The 19619-nt window shown below is 44.9% G+C and overlaps 1 protein-coding gene across 1 annotated transcript; it reads left to right on the top strand.

Annotated features, from left to right (window-relative positions):
* Positions 1-6012: 6012 nt before the first annotated feature.
* On the top strand, positions 6013-7579 carry LOC103696886 (probable WRKY transcription factor 48). Its single transcript, XM_008778609.4, has 3 exons — positions 6013-6590; positions 6726-6875; positions 6974-7579. The coding sequence occupies exons 1-3, from the start codon at positions 6247-6249 to the stop codon at positions 7389-7391; spliced, it is 912 nt and encodes a 303-aa protein (XP_008776831.1). The 5' UTR covers positions 6013-6246; the 3' UTR covers positions 7392-7579.
* The last annotated feature ends 12040 nt before the right edge of the window (positions 7580-19619 follow it).

Here is a 19619-nt window from a genome sequence, read left to right on the forward strand (position 1 = left end):
AGCCTCCTTCTGCAATGGTAAGGATGCTTGATGAGTGCACACCATGGAAGGCCAAGCAATACATATATATGATGACCATTATTTGTACCAGCACAAGCATGGCAAGGATCAGAAATCGAGAGGAGCTTCTCTTTGCCGCTTATTCGCCAAAGGCACCAAACTACATATGTACGATGTAAAATGCGGAAAGAAACAAGGAAACAAAGAGAATCTTCTCTTGGCTCTCTCGCCTTTAAGTCAAACAATTATAGGTTAGTAGTTTGCACACCCATTTTCCTGGTCCTAACACTATTGACTCGTTTGGTCCGTGGATAATTTTTTTTTTAAAAAAAAGTCGATGCCCAGATATGTGATATCCAAAAAAGTAGTTTTTACATATTTGATTAACATAAGAAGTAGCATATTACAGAATGGCTTATATTTGGTTGGACATTTATTTTTTTGAAAAAATTATATAAAATATCTATTATGCTAGAAATATTTTACCCCATTTTATTTAAAGTCTTAAGAACATTTTTGGAAAAAATTATCTCAATTTTTAATTGGTGGGAATTGGATTTTTCTATATTCCACGTAGATTTTTCTTTTCTATATAATAAGAAAATTTTATTTCTATAAAAAGACTATTATCTTATTTTTCTTCTTTGATCGAGTATGAAGTATTTTTTTACTTTTCTGCCGACCATACTTTTCCTCCTCCCCCTCCTCCTCCTCTTCTTTTTCTTCCTTTTTTTTTTTTTTTTTTTTTTTGTTTTTTGTTTTGTGAGAATCTAACAAGCTCTGCAGGAGAGGTCATTTATAAGCATGGGTTATAGACTGTACCGGCAATCGTTAGGTATAGACTACATATTGAGACAATATTATATAGCTCGAGTTGCACTCAACAACCAGAACTAGAGACACATCAACCTTTGCCCCTTTTTCCTTCTCTCTCTCTCTCTCTCTCGCCCCCCGACAATCATCTGCTTGGTGAATCTATATAAAAGGACGATTGCATTGGTCATTGGATCCATTTCCTCTTGATGTCAAGGAGGACCACACATCTAATACTTCAAATTTAGAACAAGGGGGCCAAAGCTACCCTCAAATTATTATTGTTTCATTTTACCAACATTAATCTTTCTTTCCATCAAATGGCAGCATGGCTGGAGCGAATTACGAGGCAGAATTTGTCCTTTCTCAAACATTTTTGTTTTCAAAAGAGCTCCGACCTTTTTCTTTTTTGAATCCAGTCCTTTGACCATCATCCTTCTTCTTCCCTTCTGATACCCGTGATCTTCTGGATATCGTTGTTTGACTTCCCCACGCTGCCCAACCTAATCCCATTCTCCACGACAATTAAATTTTAATTAATTAATTCACCGATAAAATTAATCCTCTCAATATTTTTTTTTAAAAAAAAGAGCAGGATGACATTAGAAAAGGCGGGAAATAATAGGGAGAATCTGCCTCTTGGGCACCTGTCTAGACCAACCCGCGAATCCCGTGTGGGACCCAGCTTTCTGGATGCCCCATCAGACTGGGACCCACCGCTATAATGGTGGGTTTCTTTTTTTTTCGTAGTGGAGCGCGATGGGGGCTGGCCTTGCTCCCTTGTTGGGGAGCATCTGCTCTAAAAATTGGGCGGCTGTGATCCAAGAGGACGAGGATCATGTGGAGGTCAACATACTCGCCGCCACTTCGTAGATGCGGTAACTCTTTTTTGACACGCAACTGTACGTAGAAATTAGGAGTAACGCGGTTGAGCAAAGACACATTCAAGTAAACATAACCCAAGGGTCTTTTTCCTTGTAGGGTACAGCGGATCTTTCGTTTTGATGACTTCCCTTCGTGGTTTGTCAAATAAAATTTTATTTTCCCCCATAAGAACAGAAAGGAAAAATGAGTGAGTGACACTCTAAGTAAATACAAGCATATAAAAGAAAAGGAGGGGAGCTACGAAGACGTGAAATTTGTCATTAGGAATCACAACGTCAGACTTGTGGCGGCAGTTAGGCGGAGAATTTTGACTCATAAGTAGTGACCACTGAGCTTCGGGTGCTCTGAAAGGGTATCTCCTATGCGCGGCAGGTACTAGGTGCGGATTGCATCCTCCTCGAAGAAAATTCGACCATGGTGATCGAGTGTATACGGAGACGGAGGTGCTCAACTGAGGACCGGCAGCTGCTCCACGATATTCGCAGAATACAGAAGGAGGCTGACTCCTACCAGGTCACACACGTATATTAGAAGACGACCGGTGCTGCAGACTAGGTTGCTTCCTTCGCGGCTCATCACTCGATAAGCTTTTTCTGGCTAGACCACGGGGCTGTGCCTATGTTTTTACGCATATTTTGTTTTCTGATTTTATTGGCTGTTTTCACACTCGTCGGGTGTGAGCCGCTGATGTAAAAAAAAGAAAAGAAAAAAAAAAGCAACAATCTAGGTTACATTTTTCAAGATATGGATAGATAACATGAGGGTTCTATGTGCAGTGGGAGCTACCGAAGTTGGCCCCATTTCTTATTTCTTTAATTCGCTTGATTGGATTCATAGGTCAAAATTAAGCATATTTTGATTAGAATAAAATAATAAATTTATATGCTTGTAAAAATTAATTGATTTTGTTGATAGAATTTATAAAAAATATATTAGAATTTCTTTGGTTTACTTTTGTTATCATTTGGGTGTTCCCTAGTAACAAGTCCATTGCAAATAATGGATGATGGGAATCTTAGCAAGAGATAACCACTTGCAATCATCACCATATTTCAAATGAGGGAAAGGAATATGATTAAAGGTAATATCAATAAAGTAATTGAGAGTACAATAATGTGATTCTTTTTTTATTAACCCTAACCTCCTCCGCAAGTGACGTTCGTCCTTCGCAATATTTTATTATCAAATTTTGAATCATCTTGGGATGTACTAGTCAATATTTATTTAGAGAACAAATCATAAAGGACTAATTAGTCGTAATTCAATACCAAATAAACTGATAAAATATCATATGGTTGAAATTAAAGATTTGTTTAAGTGGAATTAACCTAACATTCAATACCTTCATTATTTGGCCCATCGATTGATCAATCAATGCGTCAAACATTTCTTTAATCAATCGAACCTTCATTAGCACCGGACACCCAGGTAGGTCCAAACTACGAACCTAGTTCCTCCTTCTTTTTTTTTTTTATAAAAACGACAATTCATATAACTCTAATATGAATACATCCTGCCAAATTATGAGAAAGTAAAAGGTACAGGGGTCCCCTCTCTCTCTCTCTCTCTCTCTCTCTCTCTCTCTCTCTCTCTCTCTCTCTCTCTCTCTCTGAGCTTATATTAGTGCTATTGCTAATTTTTATACCCAGCTCTCCAAATTTATGTTTCATTGACGCACCGAGTTCAAGAATACGGTGCATGCAGTAGACCATGACCTGACGAAGGCGTATGGAAGGGTGAGTACATGTCATGGATTTAAATAATGGATAGCCCATATCGACCTTTTAACAGACACAATTTATCTCAAAAGGTAAATTTCGAATTTTAATGTTAAAATAATTGTCCCAATAACAGCTACTGAAACAAAAGTATAGTGGGAAATAACAGATAAATGTAACAAACTTTATTAGGTTTAAGTTGAAGTATTATGCGTTTGGTGGCCTTGGAGCAACAACAAAAAGAACAATAACAATGACAACTACAGTGATGTTTACAATATCCATCACATTATGATGGTTTAAAAGGGTTTCTTTGTAAATTATTCGAGCGAACACCTTGTAATGAGAACGGTCTTAAAGTATTTTTACTTTGGAAAAAGAGAAGTTTGTTGATCTACTAGTTCTATTTTTTTAGTGCAATTAGCTTTTCATAACTAAATATCTAATATACCGTTGAGATCCATCCTCGTAGTAATGAGTGATGACAAAGAATTACCTTCTTTGGCATGAATAGTCGTTCAATTCATTATTTCTTTATGATTAAAAAAAGCTTGCCAACCGAGCAACGCTAGATCAAGCTCAAAAAAAAAAAAAAAAAAAAAAAAATCTAACCATATGCAAAGCCACCCCAATAAGCTTCAAAAAAATAAAAATAAAAAAGCTTACAAAGTCCAACTTCCTCTAACCCTACGTTTATTCCTTCCCACCTAGGGCCCCACATTTGGCCACCGAAGCCGCATCTCAAGTTGGTCGAGGTCGCCACCTTCCCCTTATCTAAAAGCTTCGTAGAATCTCCCGCTCTTATCCCTTTTCTCAAAGATCAGACGGCCACCCCCAGGGCACACCGTGTCCCACTTGCTGATGGGATTATCCCTATGCCGACGCCCCTTGATTGCCCGGCTGGATTCTCCCAAAGATCAGATGGCACCACCCCCGGGGAACACCGTATCCCACTTGATGACCGCTCTCACTTTTCATTAACTAATGGCTCCTTTTCTTTAACCCTGTTAATTAGCTTTGAATCATTCTTCCAAGGTCCCAAGCATTGGTAGTAGTCTAGTAGAATTGGACAATACTTTAATAAAGTTTTTTGTCAACTTGGCTTTTGATAACCAGTGCCCGTGCCATAGAAGGCCATGTCCCTGGAATTGTATTTTGGAAAAAAAAAAGTTTTTTTTTTTTGCCTGTATATCCTTTTAAAAATTTAAATTTGCATAAATATCCTCTTAAATTTACATTTATTTCTATACCCTCATAAAACAATATTTTTGCATAAATATCCCTAACATAACGGTTCTTCTAATACCATTAATAAAAACCATATTTATTTTAATTAAAAATAAAATAAAAAATTAAAATTATTTTTTTGTTCTCCATCGCGATCTCTCTTTACACATCTATCCATTAAGAATATTTTAGTTATTTTAATTTGAAATAATTAATTTTTAATGGCTTTAGATGGCATAGGTACATAGATTGGGATGCAAAAAAAAAACAAAAAGAAAGCAGAACCAACCTTTTCGGGATCTCCTGTCTGGAAAAAAATACTTCATAAGGACTTTTAAAAAATAAGGATAAAAAATGAATAGAATAACAAAACAAGTGTTTTACAAGGGTATAATGAAAATATTAATTTTAGGAGGATATTCATGCAAAATTTGATATTTAAAAGGATATTCATGTAAAAGGAAGGGTGGATTATCTTAAATATTTTGAGGATTAATCAGACACATCTTAAAGAACAAAAAAAACCAATTAGTGTCATTCTGAGAATATTACTACTATTTATTGAGAAAATGATGCTGATTCAGGTGTGGTTTAGTTCCCCAATGTCTACATTTGTAGGTATATTATCCAACCATCATTATAAAATGTATTTTTCTTACTACATGAAACAAAACCTTAAAATGATTGATAGTCGGTACCTTAAAAAGAAAGGTCCAACAAGGAGAAAAGAAAGGTCGAAAGAATTAAAATTAGAAAATACTACAAAACCAACTTAAGAATTTTAGTTTCCTTTTTCTCTTCGTTGTCCTCTGCCGTAATTTGCATACCAAAACACTCATTTACAAGCAAGTTAGGGAGTATTATTTATGTATTTATTTATTTATTTTTATCTCAAGGGAAATAAGGCGAAGGGAATATATCGTTTTAATTTGGAGAATATATGCCTTTTTATTTGACGGTGCCGGCGTGTCGGGAGTAAGCGAGATAACATGACGTGGACATCGCGTCAACACGCGATCCGCGTGTCAGACATCGGGGCCACACGTGCTTTCCTCGCCATTCCACCGCGTCGGAAAGCTGATGCAGCCCACGCACCCACTTGATGCACCTTCGCACGTGTGTTTTGCCCCACTTCCCACACTACCCCTACTAGCATCTCCATCGCATGATTCCGATCCCCCCATCCCCCAGCGCCCACTCGAGGGGTATTTTCGTAAAGGAAAGAAACTTTGCGGGGAAGCAAGTAGAGGAGTGATGTGGGGCTCACGTACGAGGCGATTCCCAGGCAAATGCAGCCGTGCCGTTCACACGGAGCCGGTTGCCGGTCGACGCTAACCTGAGCGCACGTATGAAAGCGTCGACCGAGCTTTGGCGAAGCAGGCGCCCGCATTCGACGATAGCCGGTAACCATCACCGGCTCCCTAGTCTAGATTTTTGACCTTCCCCCAGCTTAAACCCCATAAAAAATCTCACTCCCTCTCTCCCTCTCCTCTTCTCATCGCTTCCAACTTTTCTCCTCTCTAGCGAGAAAGAAAAAACCCTAACTCTGGGACTACAGCGAGATAAGAGAGACAGAGGGTGGGAATCCGATGCGAGCGGCGCGATGATGATGAAGAAGAGAGAAGAAAAGATGGAGGTCGCGGCGGTGGCCGGAGTCTCCCCGTTCGTCGCCGACCAGGTCGGCGGGATCTTCGACATCGCCTTCGACAGCGGGGGAGACAAGAGCTCCCAAGGCTTCCTCGAGCTGCTCGGCCTCCCCGGGTCCTTCTTCGATCTCCCAGCTCCGGCGTCGCCGGTCGAGGCGACCCACTCGGCGGCACCGCCGGAGTCCTCCCCGGTGACCCCGAACTCGTCCTCGATCTCCTCCTCCTCCACGGAGGCTGCCACCGACACCGATCCGGCCAAGCCCCAGCCGCAGGAGGACGAGCAAGACAAAGCCAAGAAAATGTAAGCTGTATACCAATTTTTCTTAAATCCTTGAAATCTTTTTAACAAATGTTTCCAGATATGGACTAAATCCGAAATAGTTTGTGGGGATTAAATTTTATATTTTTATACGAAAATCGAAAATTATACATACAGTGATTTGAAGGGAGGCAAGAACAAGCGGCAAAAGCGTCAGAGCGAGCCGAGGTTCGCGTTCATGACGAAGAGCGAGGTGAATCACTTGGAGGACGGGTACAGGTGGCGCAAGTACGGACAGAAGGCCGTCAAGAATAGCCACTCCCCCAGGTACTTATTTTCTCCCCATGCCACTCCTCCTCCCCGCCCATAACTACTGCTCGTAATTTTCTCTCACGTACGAGGGTACGATCGTCATGTTGGCGCAGGAGCTACTACCGCTGCACCAGCGCGATGTGCGGCGTGAAGAAGCGGGTGGAGCGGTCGTCGGTGGATCCCACGGTGGTGATCACGACCTACGAGGGCCAGCACACCCACCCCAGCCCCGTCGTGCCACGTGGCGTCCATCCAGCACTCTCTCTTCCTCTCGCCGCCGAGATGCCGCCTCCGCCGCCGGCGGGCCCCGGCTTCGTCCTCCCTTCGCTCCAGGCGAAGGAGATCCACCTTCCCTACTTCACCAGCTACCTCCCTCCCCCGCCGACGGATTTCCGCCTTGCGTCTGCTGGTATCATCACGGCACCCTCCGGCGATTTGAGACACTGCACTCCCGCGGCCGATATTCTGAACAGGAATCGCGGGCTGCTTCAGGACGTCATTCCATCGGATATCAGGAACAACGAAGAGTAGATGTTTGGTACGTTAGTTCTTTCGTTTTTTTTTTTGCCCCCCTTTTTTCTCGTCCTCTTTTGGGGGATCGTACGTACTAAATGATGGAAGTTGGAGAACCGTCCATTTCGTGTGCGGAGATTACCCACTGATGAAGATGTATTGTCACTACTACTCTGTAAATGATTAGTTTTCTTCTACTTCTTATAGCGTTGTTTTCTGCGGTAAAAATTAGATTTTTTTTTTTCGGGTGGTTTTTGGAAGTGTGGTGCACCCAGCTCGGTTCGTTGGAATTTCGAAATTAGGTTATGGTTATACGGTAGTTGTTGATGGAGGAGTGGAAATGGGAGAAAAGCGACTTTTTTCATTGCCAAGGATTGGAGACCCGTTTGTGGGAAGACGAAAGCAACCATAGAATGATCTAGGGGAAGGGCGACGGCGGAGAGACAAAGGGCAGGCTAACTCCAAGATTGCAAGGCTTGGTCTAGCTTAGGGGTTGGGAGTGAGATTCGGAGCATAGTGGTTGCTCTTTTTTATCCAAACTGGGTGGCTTATGGCTCCCTTCCATTCCTTCCCTTGCTTTAGCTTAGGTTCAGGGGTTGGGGAAGGGAGAGATCTTGATTTAAGTGCAGAGAAGTTTGGAAGTTGGAAGCACAGTACAAGAATATAAATAAGAATGCGATGTTAAAAAAGAAAAAATAAAGATCTCTTTTTTTTCTTCCTACATTAAAAGAATTTAATGTTTCTTTTAGGGTGTTCAATTTGAAGGGAGGGGTGTCCTTGTCATAGTTGCTTGGAATTTTGGCGACGAGTAAATGAGGTTGCCGCGCCGGCTATAGCTAGGCAAGAAATTTCACCGCAGGAGATCAATGTGTAAGGGGAGGGACAGCCATAGAGCCGTATGGGCTGTTTTTTTTTGTTGTTGTTGTTGTTGCTAAGGAGCCGTATGGGCTGTTTGGTAGGTGTCACTGATTCTCGAGGAGAGTAGGTGTTCTTGCATGCTATATTATGTACACGTATTGCCTCCCCATAAAGATATAGATATATATTTACGAACTTTATATTGATGTGTTTATATATGGATGGATAACAACCACCCAAAACATGTATGAATTAGTGTTGGTTTGATTTTCTTATGCATCACACCATGCTCCAGTGTTTTCTCCTGGTTCGCTTTGCTTATCATTTTCGAACACCACCGAGCAGAAACATATGTTGGTTTGTTTTATTTAGCAGCTGCTTTTGACGGAAATTTCAGTGTTTTTTATTATGCAGCGACGTTACGTATCTTTTCTTTCGCCCTTTCGCGCGCGTTGTCCATTGCGTATTTGTGCTCGATATGGTTGTAGGTTAAAATTCTAGCCACGCATTCGGATTCTGATCTTTGTCCGGTCTTTCTTCTTCCTCTCTTTCCTTGCCTTCACTCCGTCTCAGTAAGACTTTCTTCACATGAAATATAATTTTCACTTGCTTCTGCACGACGAATAATATCGTGCAAATCTCTGAATTCTCTCTCTCTTCAGCAAGAAGAAGAGTTTTATTTGTTTGCTAAAAAAGAAAAGAAGAAGAAGAACATTTTTATTTTCTAGGTAAAAGGCTATTATGGGATGCTGTTCCAAACGATCGAGGAGAATGGAATTAATCCAGCACCGAAGCTGTTGATAACAAATCCCAAGTTTCATATTCGTGTACAAATACCTATGTCTTGCACCTGTTATCTTGTTCATTCTGTCTGAAGTTAGAGCCGGTGCTTTCATTTGAGAAGTGCGTGCATCTTCGAAGAGGATTTTGGGTATGCGGTGCTGGCTGTTGTGTTATAATAAATATCAACGAGTCAAAGGGGCTAACTGGTCGTCATAAAATAAGGTTCTCATACAAGAGCAATATAGGGAGCGCAGAAAAGAGTAGCACATGAAGATGATTCAGGTAGACGAGCAAGATACATGGCATTTTGCGAACCAGACAGAAGCTTTGAAAAGTCTCGATGCCAGAAGATATTTCGCGCAATTTGTGGCTCTCCTAGAAGACTTCTCGATGGTTTTCCGAGAAAAAACTAATAAAAAAAAAATTCAACGGTTATCCCAAAACAAGACAAGGACTCAATGGTCGTTCTTGATGTTTACTCGCGGGAATGGTTTCATAGATCAACTTCGGGTGTTTTTCATGCCTGTTAAATTATACCCTGCACCAACATGGCCATGGATCTTTGCTGTGGGCCAATTATCGAGACTAGCAAATGATGGATGGTGCCCATAAGAAGAAGATGAGATGATTGGCATGATGCATGTCCACATAGTGCACACTGTGTTAGGGCATAATTTGCCGCTTGGATGGCCGAATATGCTACTTATGTAGTTTCGTGCGGTGATAGAGGAAAGTAGAGCTTAGCAATTAGGGGAATCGGAGAATCCACAATCCTTAAACAATTAGGATTTGTTGCGTCAAATGATCAGGTTCTCTTCATGCTTCTTCGGATGCCAAAAATGCTATTCATGTAATTTTTGAATTTCTTTTAATTAAAAAGAAGGAGCTTGTGAATTGATGGAGGAAATTACAGCTTGGGAATTGGAGAAATCGGCAACCTTGAAACTACTGGGATTTCTAAAATCATGAATTTATGGGAATTGTGCACGCTATATATATCTTTATCTTTTCCAATGTCTATTTTCTTGTTTTTTCTTTTATTATTATAACGGATGACTCATACACTTCCAGTGTGAATACATAAAAAAAAATCAAAAAATAACAAGTCTCAAAGTGCTCTAGGCAACTTCCTCTCACCAACCCAAAGAGCTCCCCATAGTGGTCAACCACATACGAGGCCACCCAATCCATAGCTCCATTGGACTCTTTGTAAACATGCTTGGCCTGAAAAGCGACATCTTCACCCACTATGACCCGAATATCTCGAAGCAAATGGTGGCAACCATCCCCACCGCTGGTGCCCCTTAGATCTAGCCGATCACTATAGCCGAATCGCCCTCGAGCAGGACTGTGCTGATCCGTAGAACACGTCGGGCTTGACACAGACCGGCCCAAGCTGCTCTCAGCTCCATCCCCAAAACAGAGATGTCAAAGATCTAACACCTACCAGCAACAACTATCCTAGAGTCCGGGCCTCTGACAATGAAGCATGTATCACCCCTCCTCAAACAGATTGTTGATTCAACTAGTGTCCTACCCTGCCACCTTAGAGCGGAGAAAATCGCAAACCCGAAGTCCGCCCATGACCTCAACATTAATCATGGGCGGCCAGAGCCTCACCAGAGAGTATCCACCACATCCAGACTACGCCCATCGCCGATCAGCCACTTGGTGTTAGCCAAGATAGTGGGCATATACCTGCAAATGTTCTGCCAAAGGAAAGAGCACCTCTGGCCACTCTGAGTCACCCGACCCGCCGCCACCGATTCATAGAGGATAATCATCACCTGACTCCAGAAATACTGCGGCTCAAGTATCAGTCATGCCGCATGCCGAGCAATCAATGCCTTTCTCCTCATAAGAAGATACTTGACCCCCAACCCTTCCTCGCGAGTTGACAGGCAAACCGTCTCCCATGCGAACAAATGCACCCTATGATCGCCGCCATATGAGCCCCACAGGAAATTCCGGAGAAGCCGCTCAATCCTCATCAATACAGTCTTTGGGATGACTATGTTCACATGAGATATACCGACATGGAGCTTAGGACCGACCTCACCAGCGTCAACCTACCCATATAGATAACGAGGCCGCTCTCCAGCCCTTCAACCGCTCTTGGATGTGCTACACCATACTGAAGCACTTCGACAACCGCAATCTCTTTCTAGGAATGGAGACGCCCAAATAACTCCACATCCCCTCTTGCTCCTGCATTTTAAGGAGCCCCCTGATAACCTGCTTCACTCACAATTCTTGTCTTTGGACTGAAGCAGATGATAGATTTGTGGAGGTTCACCCTCTAACCTGATGTTTTACAGTTGTCCTCCAAGATACCTCTGAGGGCCAATGCGTCCCCCGTCCTCGTCCTCATAAGAAGCAGATAATCATCGGCAAACAATAGATAGGAGATCAGTTAGGCACCGGGGGCTGGCACATAGGCATCTAAGCAGCCTGCAGGGTGCAGGATAATACATCAGCACAAATGATGAACAAGTAAGGAGACAAAGGGCAATCTTGAAGCCCGATAGTGGAGTGGAAGAAAGGCAACAATGTCCCCTAGATCAGGATGGAGAAGGACGACCTTTGCACACAACCAAGAACCCAGGCTACCTAGGTCTCCAAAGCAAAGTTGAGAAAGCCCCAACGGACTCTATCGTAAGCTCTCTCTATATCCAGCTTCACTGCTATGTAGCTCTGCATCTCAAGGCACGTTGCAGATCCTACATCATCTTCTGGGCAATCAGGACATTATCAGAAATGCTCCGACTCTCCACAAATGCCTCCTGTTCCTGGCTGATAAGTCTGGAAAGCAAAGGCTTCATCCTGCTCATCAGGATCTTCACCACTACCTTGTGGAGGGTAGTGCAAATACTGATCGGCCTAAAGTGACTGGACTCCATCGCAGCCTGATGCTACGGGATGAGGGTGACATAGATTGCCTTCCAGTCATCAGCCACCGATGTTGTACTGAAGAACAATTGGACAACCTCCACTATCGCCCTCTGGATGACGCACCAATACGTCCTAAAGAAGAAGAAGGCAAAGTCATTCGACCTCAAGGCTTTATCTTCCACGAAAGCCAAATGTCCCCCCACACCTCACTCTCAGACACTGCCCAAATCAGGTTCGCATTCTTCACCATTCCAACTCCAACATCTGGCAATAAAAACTGGGCGACCACCCCCGAGATACTGTCCTCTGTCCACCTAAACATGAAGAAGTTAACTAGAACCTATCTGACTCTGCTCTCCTCCTTCACTCTCTTCCCAGCCCCATCTCTCTAGGATCGGATCATGTTCTTCTGCCTCCTAATAATGGTCGACTGGTGAAAGCAACGGATGTCCTGTCCCCTTTCTTAATCCAATGGACCGTGAACTTCTGCCTCCAAAAAATATCATGTTGTCGCAAGAGAGAATGATGCATAGCCAGCTTCTGATGCAGGACAACCATGTCGGCCTCTGGTAGCTTGCCGCTACTATCCTCTCTCCCCTAAAGATTAACTATATGCGACACCCCGCTTCTACAAATTATGATACCCCCTGACATGTTATGAGACTCCACAGCAAAAGACTCCCAGACAACCGAAAGGCGATGCTGAGCTCAGCGAAGGCTATCTCTAGAAAGCTGCGTCTCACATAGGAAACAGTTGTCCGAATCGTTTACATGGACTAGCCTTCTGAATGAGGTGTTAGAGAAGTGCTTGGCCGCTTTCCTACAGTTCTATAGTAGGATCTTCATTCCGCACCATGTTGCAAATTCAGCCCCTCCTCTTTGCTGCACGGGGCCTCAACACCCAACACCACTAAGTGGGTCGACCCATCACCAGTCCCATCACCATCCACACTTCCTGAATCTCCTCCCAACACTGTCGTTCTCACCTTCCTCACCACTGATTGGTGGTCCAAGATGGCAGCAACAACACTCGAGTCCGCCTGGTCGGCCGCCTGCCCGCCATTGTCAGCCTCTTTCCCAGCCCCCTCCCCACTCGGCTAGTAGCCTGGGGGCCTCATGTCCAAACCACTCGGGGCACCGCCTCCCAGCGTCATAGCGCCGAAGCAGGCCTGGGAGGCCTCCTCGCCAACGCCCCTGGTGGAGTCGGAGAGAAACTGAGGGGCGTCGGGGTCGGAGCCGTCCTTGCTGGGGAGTGTCCTGGAGTAGAGGCGAATGGGACGGCAGCCCCCCGCTCCTACAATCCTAATCCCCGATCATGCCCATCCTTTCGCTTGGGTACCATGGACGCGCCCCACTCGTCCACACGGGTGGCTCAGCTCGCACATCCGGGTTGGCCCGTGCTTCCGGGCTAGCCCGATCAGCCTGGCCAAGGCCCTCCCAGACTGAACCGGTCGCTGGGCTCCTAGGCCTTTTGTTAGATAGGCCTAGGCCCGCATCCATCATCAACACTTATGGGCCGGCTAACTCAAAACCAACTGCGGCATCCGCCGAGTCGACTAGGTCAGTCAATGGATCGAAACTCATCCCCACTTGGCAGCTGCCCTGAGTCGCCCTTGACCCCAAGCCAGAGTCGCCTCCCTCTTCTGCCAGCTGATTCTTTAGGTGGGTTGGGGGGGGGGGGGGGGGGGGAGCGAGTGCCATCGCGCCACCTTCGTCCGTTTTTGCCAACTGTTTGAGTCCGGTGGTGAGCCAAAAGAGCTCGGGCGGTTGGGTGGGGATTGCGGCCTAGAGGAAGAAGACTCGGGTGTTGACTCAGTCATCTTCTTCGGCCGCGGCAGCCCCTTCGTTGCTTGCGATGGCCGAATCCTCATGGCCACTAGCCAAGGGTCGAAGATTGGCTGTTGGGTCTCTTCGCTAAAGCTCAAGCCTGGTTCCCCATGGTTTCCGCCGGTTTTCACCACCATGGGGGTAGGGGACCATGCCCGCGCCTGCCTCTCCTCCATCACAGACGTTGAAAATCTGCAAGCCCCTCAGCGTGCCTGATCTGCCTGCAAGCATAGCAGAAATCGGGCACATTCTCATAGACAAAGGGCTGCCACAACACCCTCGCCTTTCCCTTGATTCGAATGCCGGGTAGCAGCGGCGCAGTGGCGCCAATGGCCATCTTGATTCTGACGAAACCTATCACCTTCTATTGCTCCGTTATCTCGTCGACGACCAGAGGTCGGCCGGCTACTGGCCAGCCACCGCCACGATCTGCAGGATCGTCTCGCTCAACCAGTACTCCATCAAGAGCCAAGATAGTCGGATCTAGACTACAGTCGTCTTCACAGCATCCAGATCGGGCACAAAATCGGAAGCCCACGACTCCATGGCTAGCAACTAGCCCGCCACCACCCATGGGCTGCCGGTAAGGGCGAGTTCCCGATCAGTGGTGATTTTGAACCGGGGAGCGAGGTGGTCATCGTCGAGCGGCACCGCTTCCACCTCATACTTCGTCTTTCCCCAGGGATTGACGTCCTTGGCCACCCACTCCATTGGCACCCAGCGGCTAAGGCTCCGGACGACCCCCGCCCGGTCCTCCCACTCCTTTCGAGACGTCTCGATCAGCTCGTCCGACAGCTCGAGGACTACCATGAAGAGCCGCCGGAGGTTCTCCACCTCTGCCTCTGAGATCGGGTGCGTCGCCCAACCGCCTAGCTTTGCTCGACCACCCATCTCCTTCCCTTGAGCCGGCTGTCCCCAGCTCCCACCGGCGGCAGCGCCGCCCACCGCCTTGCTCCCCTTGTTCTTCTCTGCCATCACCAATCGTGCATGAATTTCAAAGCAAACTAGCCGTTAATACCGCTGTCTCTATTCCCTGGTGGTTCTATATACACCCCCCCTATTGCTCAGGACACCCCCCAAAAATTAAAAAAAAATTAAATACTCTCGACACCCCCCCATTTGCTAAGGACACCCCTAAAAAATTGAAAATTCCTAAATTACCCCCCACCCTCCCCACCCCCTCACCTAAATTGCTCTCTACACCCCCCAAACCCCCCCCCCCACCCCACTCTTCCCCTCCAAAACACCTCGCCAACGCCCAAAACCCCCCCGTTCCCCCTTCTCCCTCTCGTCGCCGGCATTCTCCCGATCTCCGACCACCTCGCCGGCTTCTCCCGGAACCACCTCGCCGGCTTCTCCCGAAATTTTTTTTTTTCACGGTTCGTGCTCCGTTCGGCACTGGATCGCCGAACAAAAGGCTTCTGTTCGGCTGAACAGTGCCGGACAGAAGCCTTCTGTTCGGCACTGTGCAGCCGAACAGATCTGTTCGGTTGAGGGTTGCCGAACAGAAGGCTTCTGTTCGGCACTGTTCAGCCGAACAGAAGCCTTTTGTTCGGCGATCCAGTGCCGAACGGAGCACGAACCGTGAAAAAAAAAAATTCGGGAGAAGCCGGCGAGGTGGTTCCGGGAGAAGCCGGCGAGGTGGTCGGAGATCGGGAGAATGCCGGCGACGAGAGGGAGAAGGGGGAACGGGGGAGGAGGGGTTTAAGGGGGGTTTGAGGGGTGTTTTTTTTTTTTCTTTTCAAAACAAAACGGAGGAGGAGGAAGGGGGGTGTATGAGAAAATTTCAAGGGCAATATGGTAATTACACTAAAGGTTAGTTTGGGTATTTTTTTTTTGGTTTTTGGGGGGTGTCCTGAGCAATAGGGGGGGTGTATATAGAACTACCCCCTGGTTAGCTGACTCGGTTCAGACCTTTTCCAATCTTGTCCAATGGATGAGATATGCCATCAAAACAGGCCCCTTTGTAATCGAATATTTCTATTTTAGAAGCATGGTGCAGCCAGTAAAGACCATTCATATGTTTGCATTATTGTGCCATCACTGATACATATTCATAAATAAGTAATTGATGATAGTAACATGAGGTATACCCGTATGTTTAATTATAGGTGTTGTAAATAGGGGTGGCAATCGGGTCGGGTTGGACATAAACGGGTCGGGTCAGATGTAAATCGGGTCAAAAAATCATAAACCTGAACCCAACCTGTTTATTAAACAGGTCAGAAAATTACAACCTGAACCTGACCTGTTTATTAAACGGGTAACCCGACTCGACCCGTTTAACCCGTTTAATAAACAGGTAACCCATTTAACCCAACCCGACCCGTTTAACCCAACCCGACCCGTTTAACTGTTAGACTTAAATTAGATACTTAGCAGTTAGCAGTGTGTAAGCCAATATAATTTACCATAAATCCACCAATATTAACACGGTCAAGCAATTTTTTTTAAAAAATAAATTTAACCAGAAATTAAAAAAAAAACACAGAGAGGAACAACCGAACAAGGGGAAGAGAGAAATTAATAGATTACAATTTTCTTATTGGAAAAAATAAAAGAAAATGGAAACGAGAGCCCTCAAAATCTCTGATCTAGGATTCTAGGCGCCATCCCCAAATTTTTTTCTCTCCGGAAATCATCGACGGCTTCGATTCGGGTGGGGGAAAAAAATCTGGAAGCCCTAGCTTTCGCCATGAATCAAACCATAAAAATCAAACCATTTTCCTCCACTGGCATACCTGCTGCTGGACTCCCCAGTACTCGCCGCTTTGAGGAAAAGATAGAGCACGCTCTTGTCCTCCGCCGCCGCCGCCTTGGGCTCCGTCTCCGCCACCGCCTCCAACTTCATTTTGGCGGCTTCCTCCTTAATTTTCTTCGCTTCTTTGCCGCTTGCCGTGGGGTTGCCTCTGGTAAGAGAGAGAGCAAGATGGGAGGGTGGTAGCCGTGGGGGCGTCGACGGGGTGATGTAGCCACGATGATCTCGACCCTCGTGAACCGATCGGGGGGCGTGATGTAGCTGCGGTCGCCGTCGATGGGGAGGCGGAAGTAGTCGGGCGGCGGCGTGGAGGTGGAGGAGAGGAGAGGAGAGGAGAGGAGAGGGGAGAGGGACACTGAGGGAAGAGTAGAGAGCAGAGAGCTCGGGCGGCGGCGCGGCGCTTTGGATGAACCTTAACACAGTAACCCTAAGGAAAATCTCGCAGCTCGCGAGTCGCAGTGAAAAGTTGAAGCCCGAGTGCGGTGCGGGCTGTGGGCCTGTGGCCCATGCGGCGGGAGGTTGGGCCGGCCTTGGGCGGCTGAGCCTTATGGGCTGTGGCCCTTATATTCTATCAGCCCAACAGTTAAACATATTAAACGGGTTAAACGGGTTAAACATCTAAAACCCGTATCCGACCCAATTAATAAACAGGTTAAATGGGTCAACCTGTTTACGACCCGAACCTGTTTAGGCCAAACCCAAACCTGTTTATGGCGGGTCGAATACGGGTCGGGTTGGCGGGTCGGGTCATATTTTGCCACCCCTAGTTGTAAATACCTCCCAGCTGCAGAAGGGTGAAAAACTTCCTTGGTTACGATCACATCCAAACCGACATACAGCATACCCTACCCAATCTGACATAATCCTACAAATTCCAACTCAATCTCACAATTGATTTACCCTATCCAACTTAACTCTATACAACTGATCATACCGAATCATACCCAACGAGGTCCTATCCTAACCGATCAGACAAACTTCTAGCTATTCAACCACATCATACACGATCTCACCGAATCATGTCCGATCGTACCTGGTCACACCCAAATATACCTAAAATATTCTATTTCATATGTGTGTGCACTAAGTAAACCCTCGTTTAGCCTCCGCAATCCTTCTTTCTCGGAACTATTAGTCTGTTAGTGTTACAAGCGGCACCCTCACTAGCCTCCACCTCGATTCTGTCATGATTCTTTATAAATAACCCAGCTCTCACCCTCTCCCCTTATGCCACATGTCTTCCCAAACACCATTCTCTTGTTGCTGCCTCGGACCAAACCCTTAAGCTTACATGAAGACAAGAGCAAGATTCTATCCATATCGAGCTCTCCCTCACTTGATATCATTTTAACGATACGCATTGGACTATACTTAGTGTATTGTGTTTGGCCCTTATACCTCTCTTTAATGACCTATTTAGCTTTGAAATCTTTTTTGGCTCTAATTCAAATCATAACCATGCCTTCCCATCCTCTTTTTCTCTCTTCTACAAAATCTTAATCATTCATTCCCTCTCTAAATTATCAATTTAAGAGGAGAATGGATTGGCCTCTCTCTTTCTTCAACCTAGCATCCCTTCTCATCTTTAGATTCAAGGGGAGACTTGTACATAGTAGACATTATTCACAAGAGGTGCCAAGCATGGGGGAATGCGAAGGCCATGGGAATGTCCAAGTGCTCGCAAACAACTTGAGAGGGGAAAGAGATAAGACAATCCTTGGTATCACTTGTTTAGTAGATATGGCGAGAACATCAGAATGAAATGCACGTATCATCAAATCAAGAAAGAATATTAGTTAGCAGCAAAATGAATAACACATAAATAACACATTATTTGTGGATATTGAAACCCAGTAGAGCAATAATGCTGATCAAAGTTGGCCTCAATGTCAAGAGATCTCAAAAAACTTCTAGGAAAAATGAAAGCATGTCACACTATACTTCAAAGATCACATTATCATAAATACCTATCAGAACCATGCAAACATCCACTGGGATCTCACCCCTTTGTGATATTCCACATGTGCTGTCCCTGATCATTCAACTGCTTTAGCCTACAACTCTCTGAACTGCATACCGCCACCACCACTACTACTACAAAAAAAAAAAAAAAATCTAAAAAGAGAGAGGTTGCAAAGCTTAACATTTTTTGCCAATATTTTGCATTCCCTGCTCATGACTGCAATTTGCAACTTCCTGCTTTTTCATTCTGATCAGACTTGAATAGTGAAAACCTGACAAGCCTAAAGATTGAAAATCCATAAATATTCAAAACAAATGCAATGCTCATGATATTATCAAGATGGCTTTCAACCTTGAAAGCAACAACAAAATAATGCTAATTTTGTAGCATAGGGAGATTAAATAAAGACCTGTTACATTGGTTACCCCATGAATCAAATAACTATTTGCACAATAAAAATCATGGGCAGGCAGTGCACATGCGTACACACGGAGTACTTTCAAATAAACCTACAAAAAAATAAGTCTTTTAATTAAGACCAACAGCAGTGCATCATGTCCTGATGAACACCAAAAGAGCAGCAACTTCCTACCCGTTTCATTTGAAGGAAAAAAAGGATTAAATCAACAAAACTCCTCACTTTAAGATTAGGTTGTAAGACATCTCATCTGTCGTAACCATAACCACCAACTTTTTTCCAACTAATTCGTGTTGGAAACTATATGCATGCACAAAAGAAAATAAAAGGCAGATAAGAAAAAGAGACATCTTCCCTCTACCCAGAGTAAATCACCATATGAGCATCCAAGGTAATTCCAAAATGTTACATACACTCCCATCCCCTCTTATTACAGTCCACTGCAATTTGATTAAAATAGCACGATTATTGTATAAAACTTGTCATGTTGATCAGCTATAATTTGGGATAAGATATCAGAGTTTTCCAAATCTCTGGAAGCAATGCTTAGGCTTGAAACCAGCTTATGTCTATAGAATGCTTTATATAATTATAGCCCCTTCTCTGAGTCATAAAACCCATTGCAAACAATCTTAATATCCCCATGTAAACAGAAGCAGCAACGGACAATAATTAGAGCCCCTTTAGGTCACAACAGAGTAAAGCAAAAGCATAATTAGAGCCCCTTTAGGTCACAACAGAGTAAAG

This window comes from Phoenix dactylifera, chromosome 13, assembly GCF_009389715.1.
Source record: "Phoenix dactylifera cultivar Barhee BC4 chromosome 13, palm_55x_up_171113_PBpolish2nd_filt_p, whole genome shotgun sequence".
Taxonomy (NCBI): Eukaryota; Viridiplantae; Streptophyta; class Magnoliopsida; order Arecales; family Arecaceae; genus Phoenix; species Phoenix dactylifera.

Coding starts and splice junctions, on each gene's coding strand:
- LOC103696886 (XM_008778609.4), top strand. CDS start 6,247: ATGATGATGAAGAAGAGAGAAGAAAAGATGGAGGTCGCGGCGGTGGCC. Junction 6,591..6,725: donor CAAGACAAAGCCAAGAAAAT/GTAAGCTGTATA, acceptor TTATACATACAG/TGATTTGAAGGGAGGCAAGA. Junction 6,876..6,973: donor AAGAATAGCCACTCCCCCAG/GTACTTATTTTC, acceptor ATGTTGGCGCAG/GAGCTACTACCGCTGCACCA.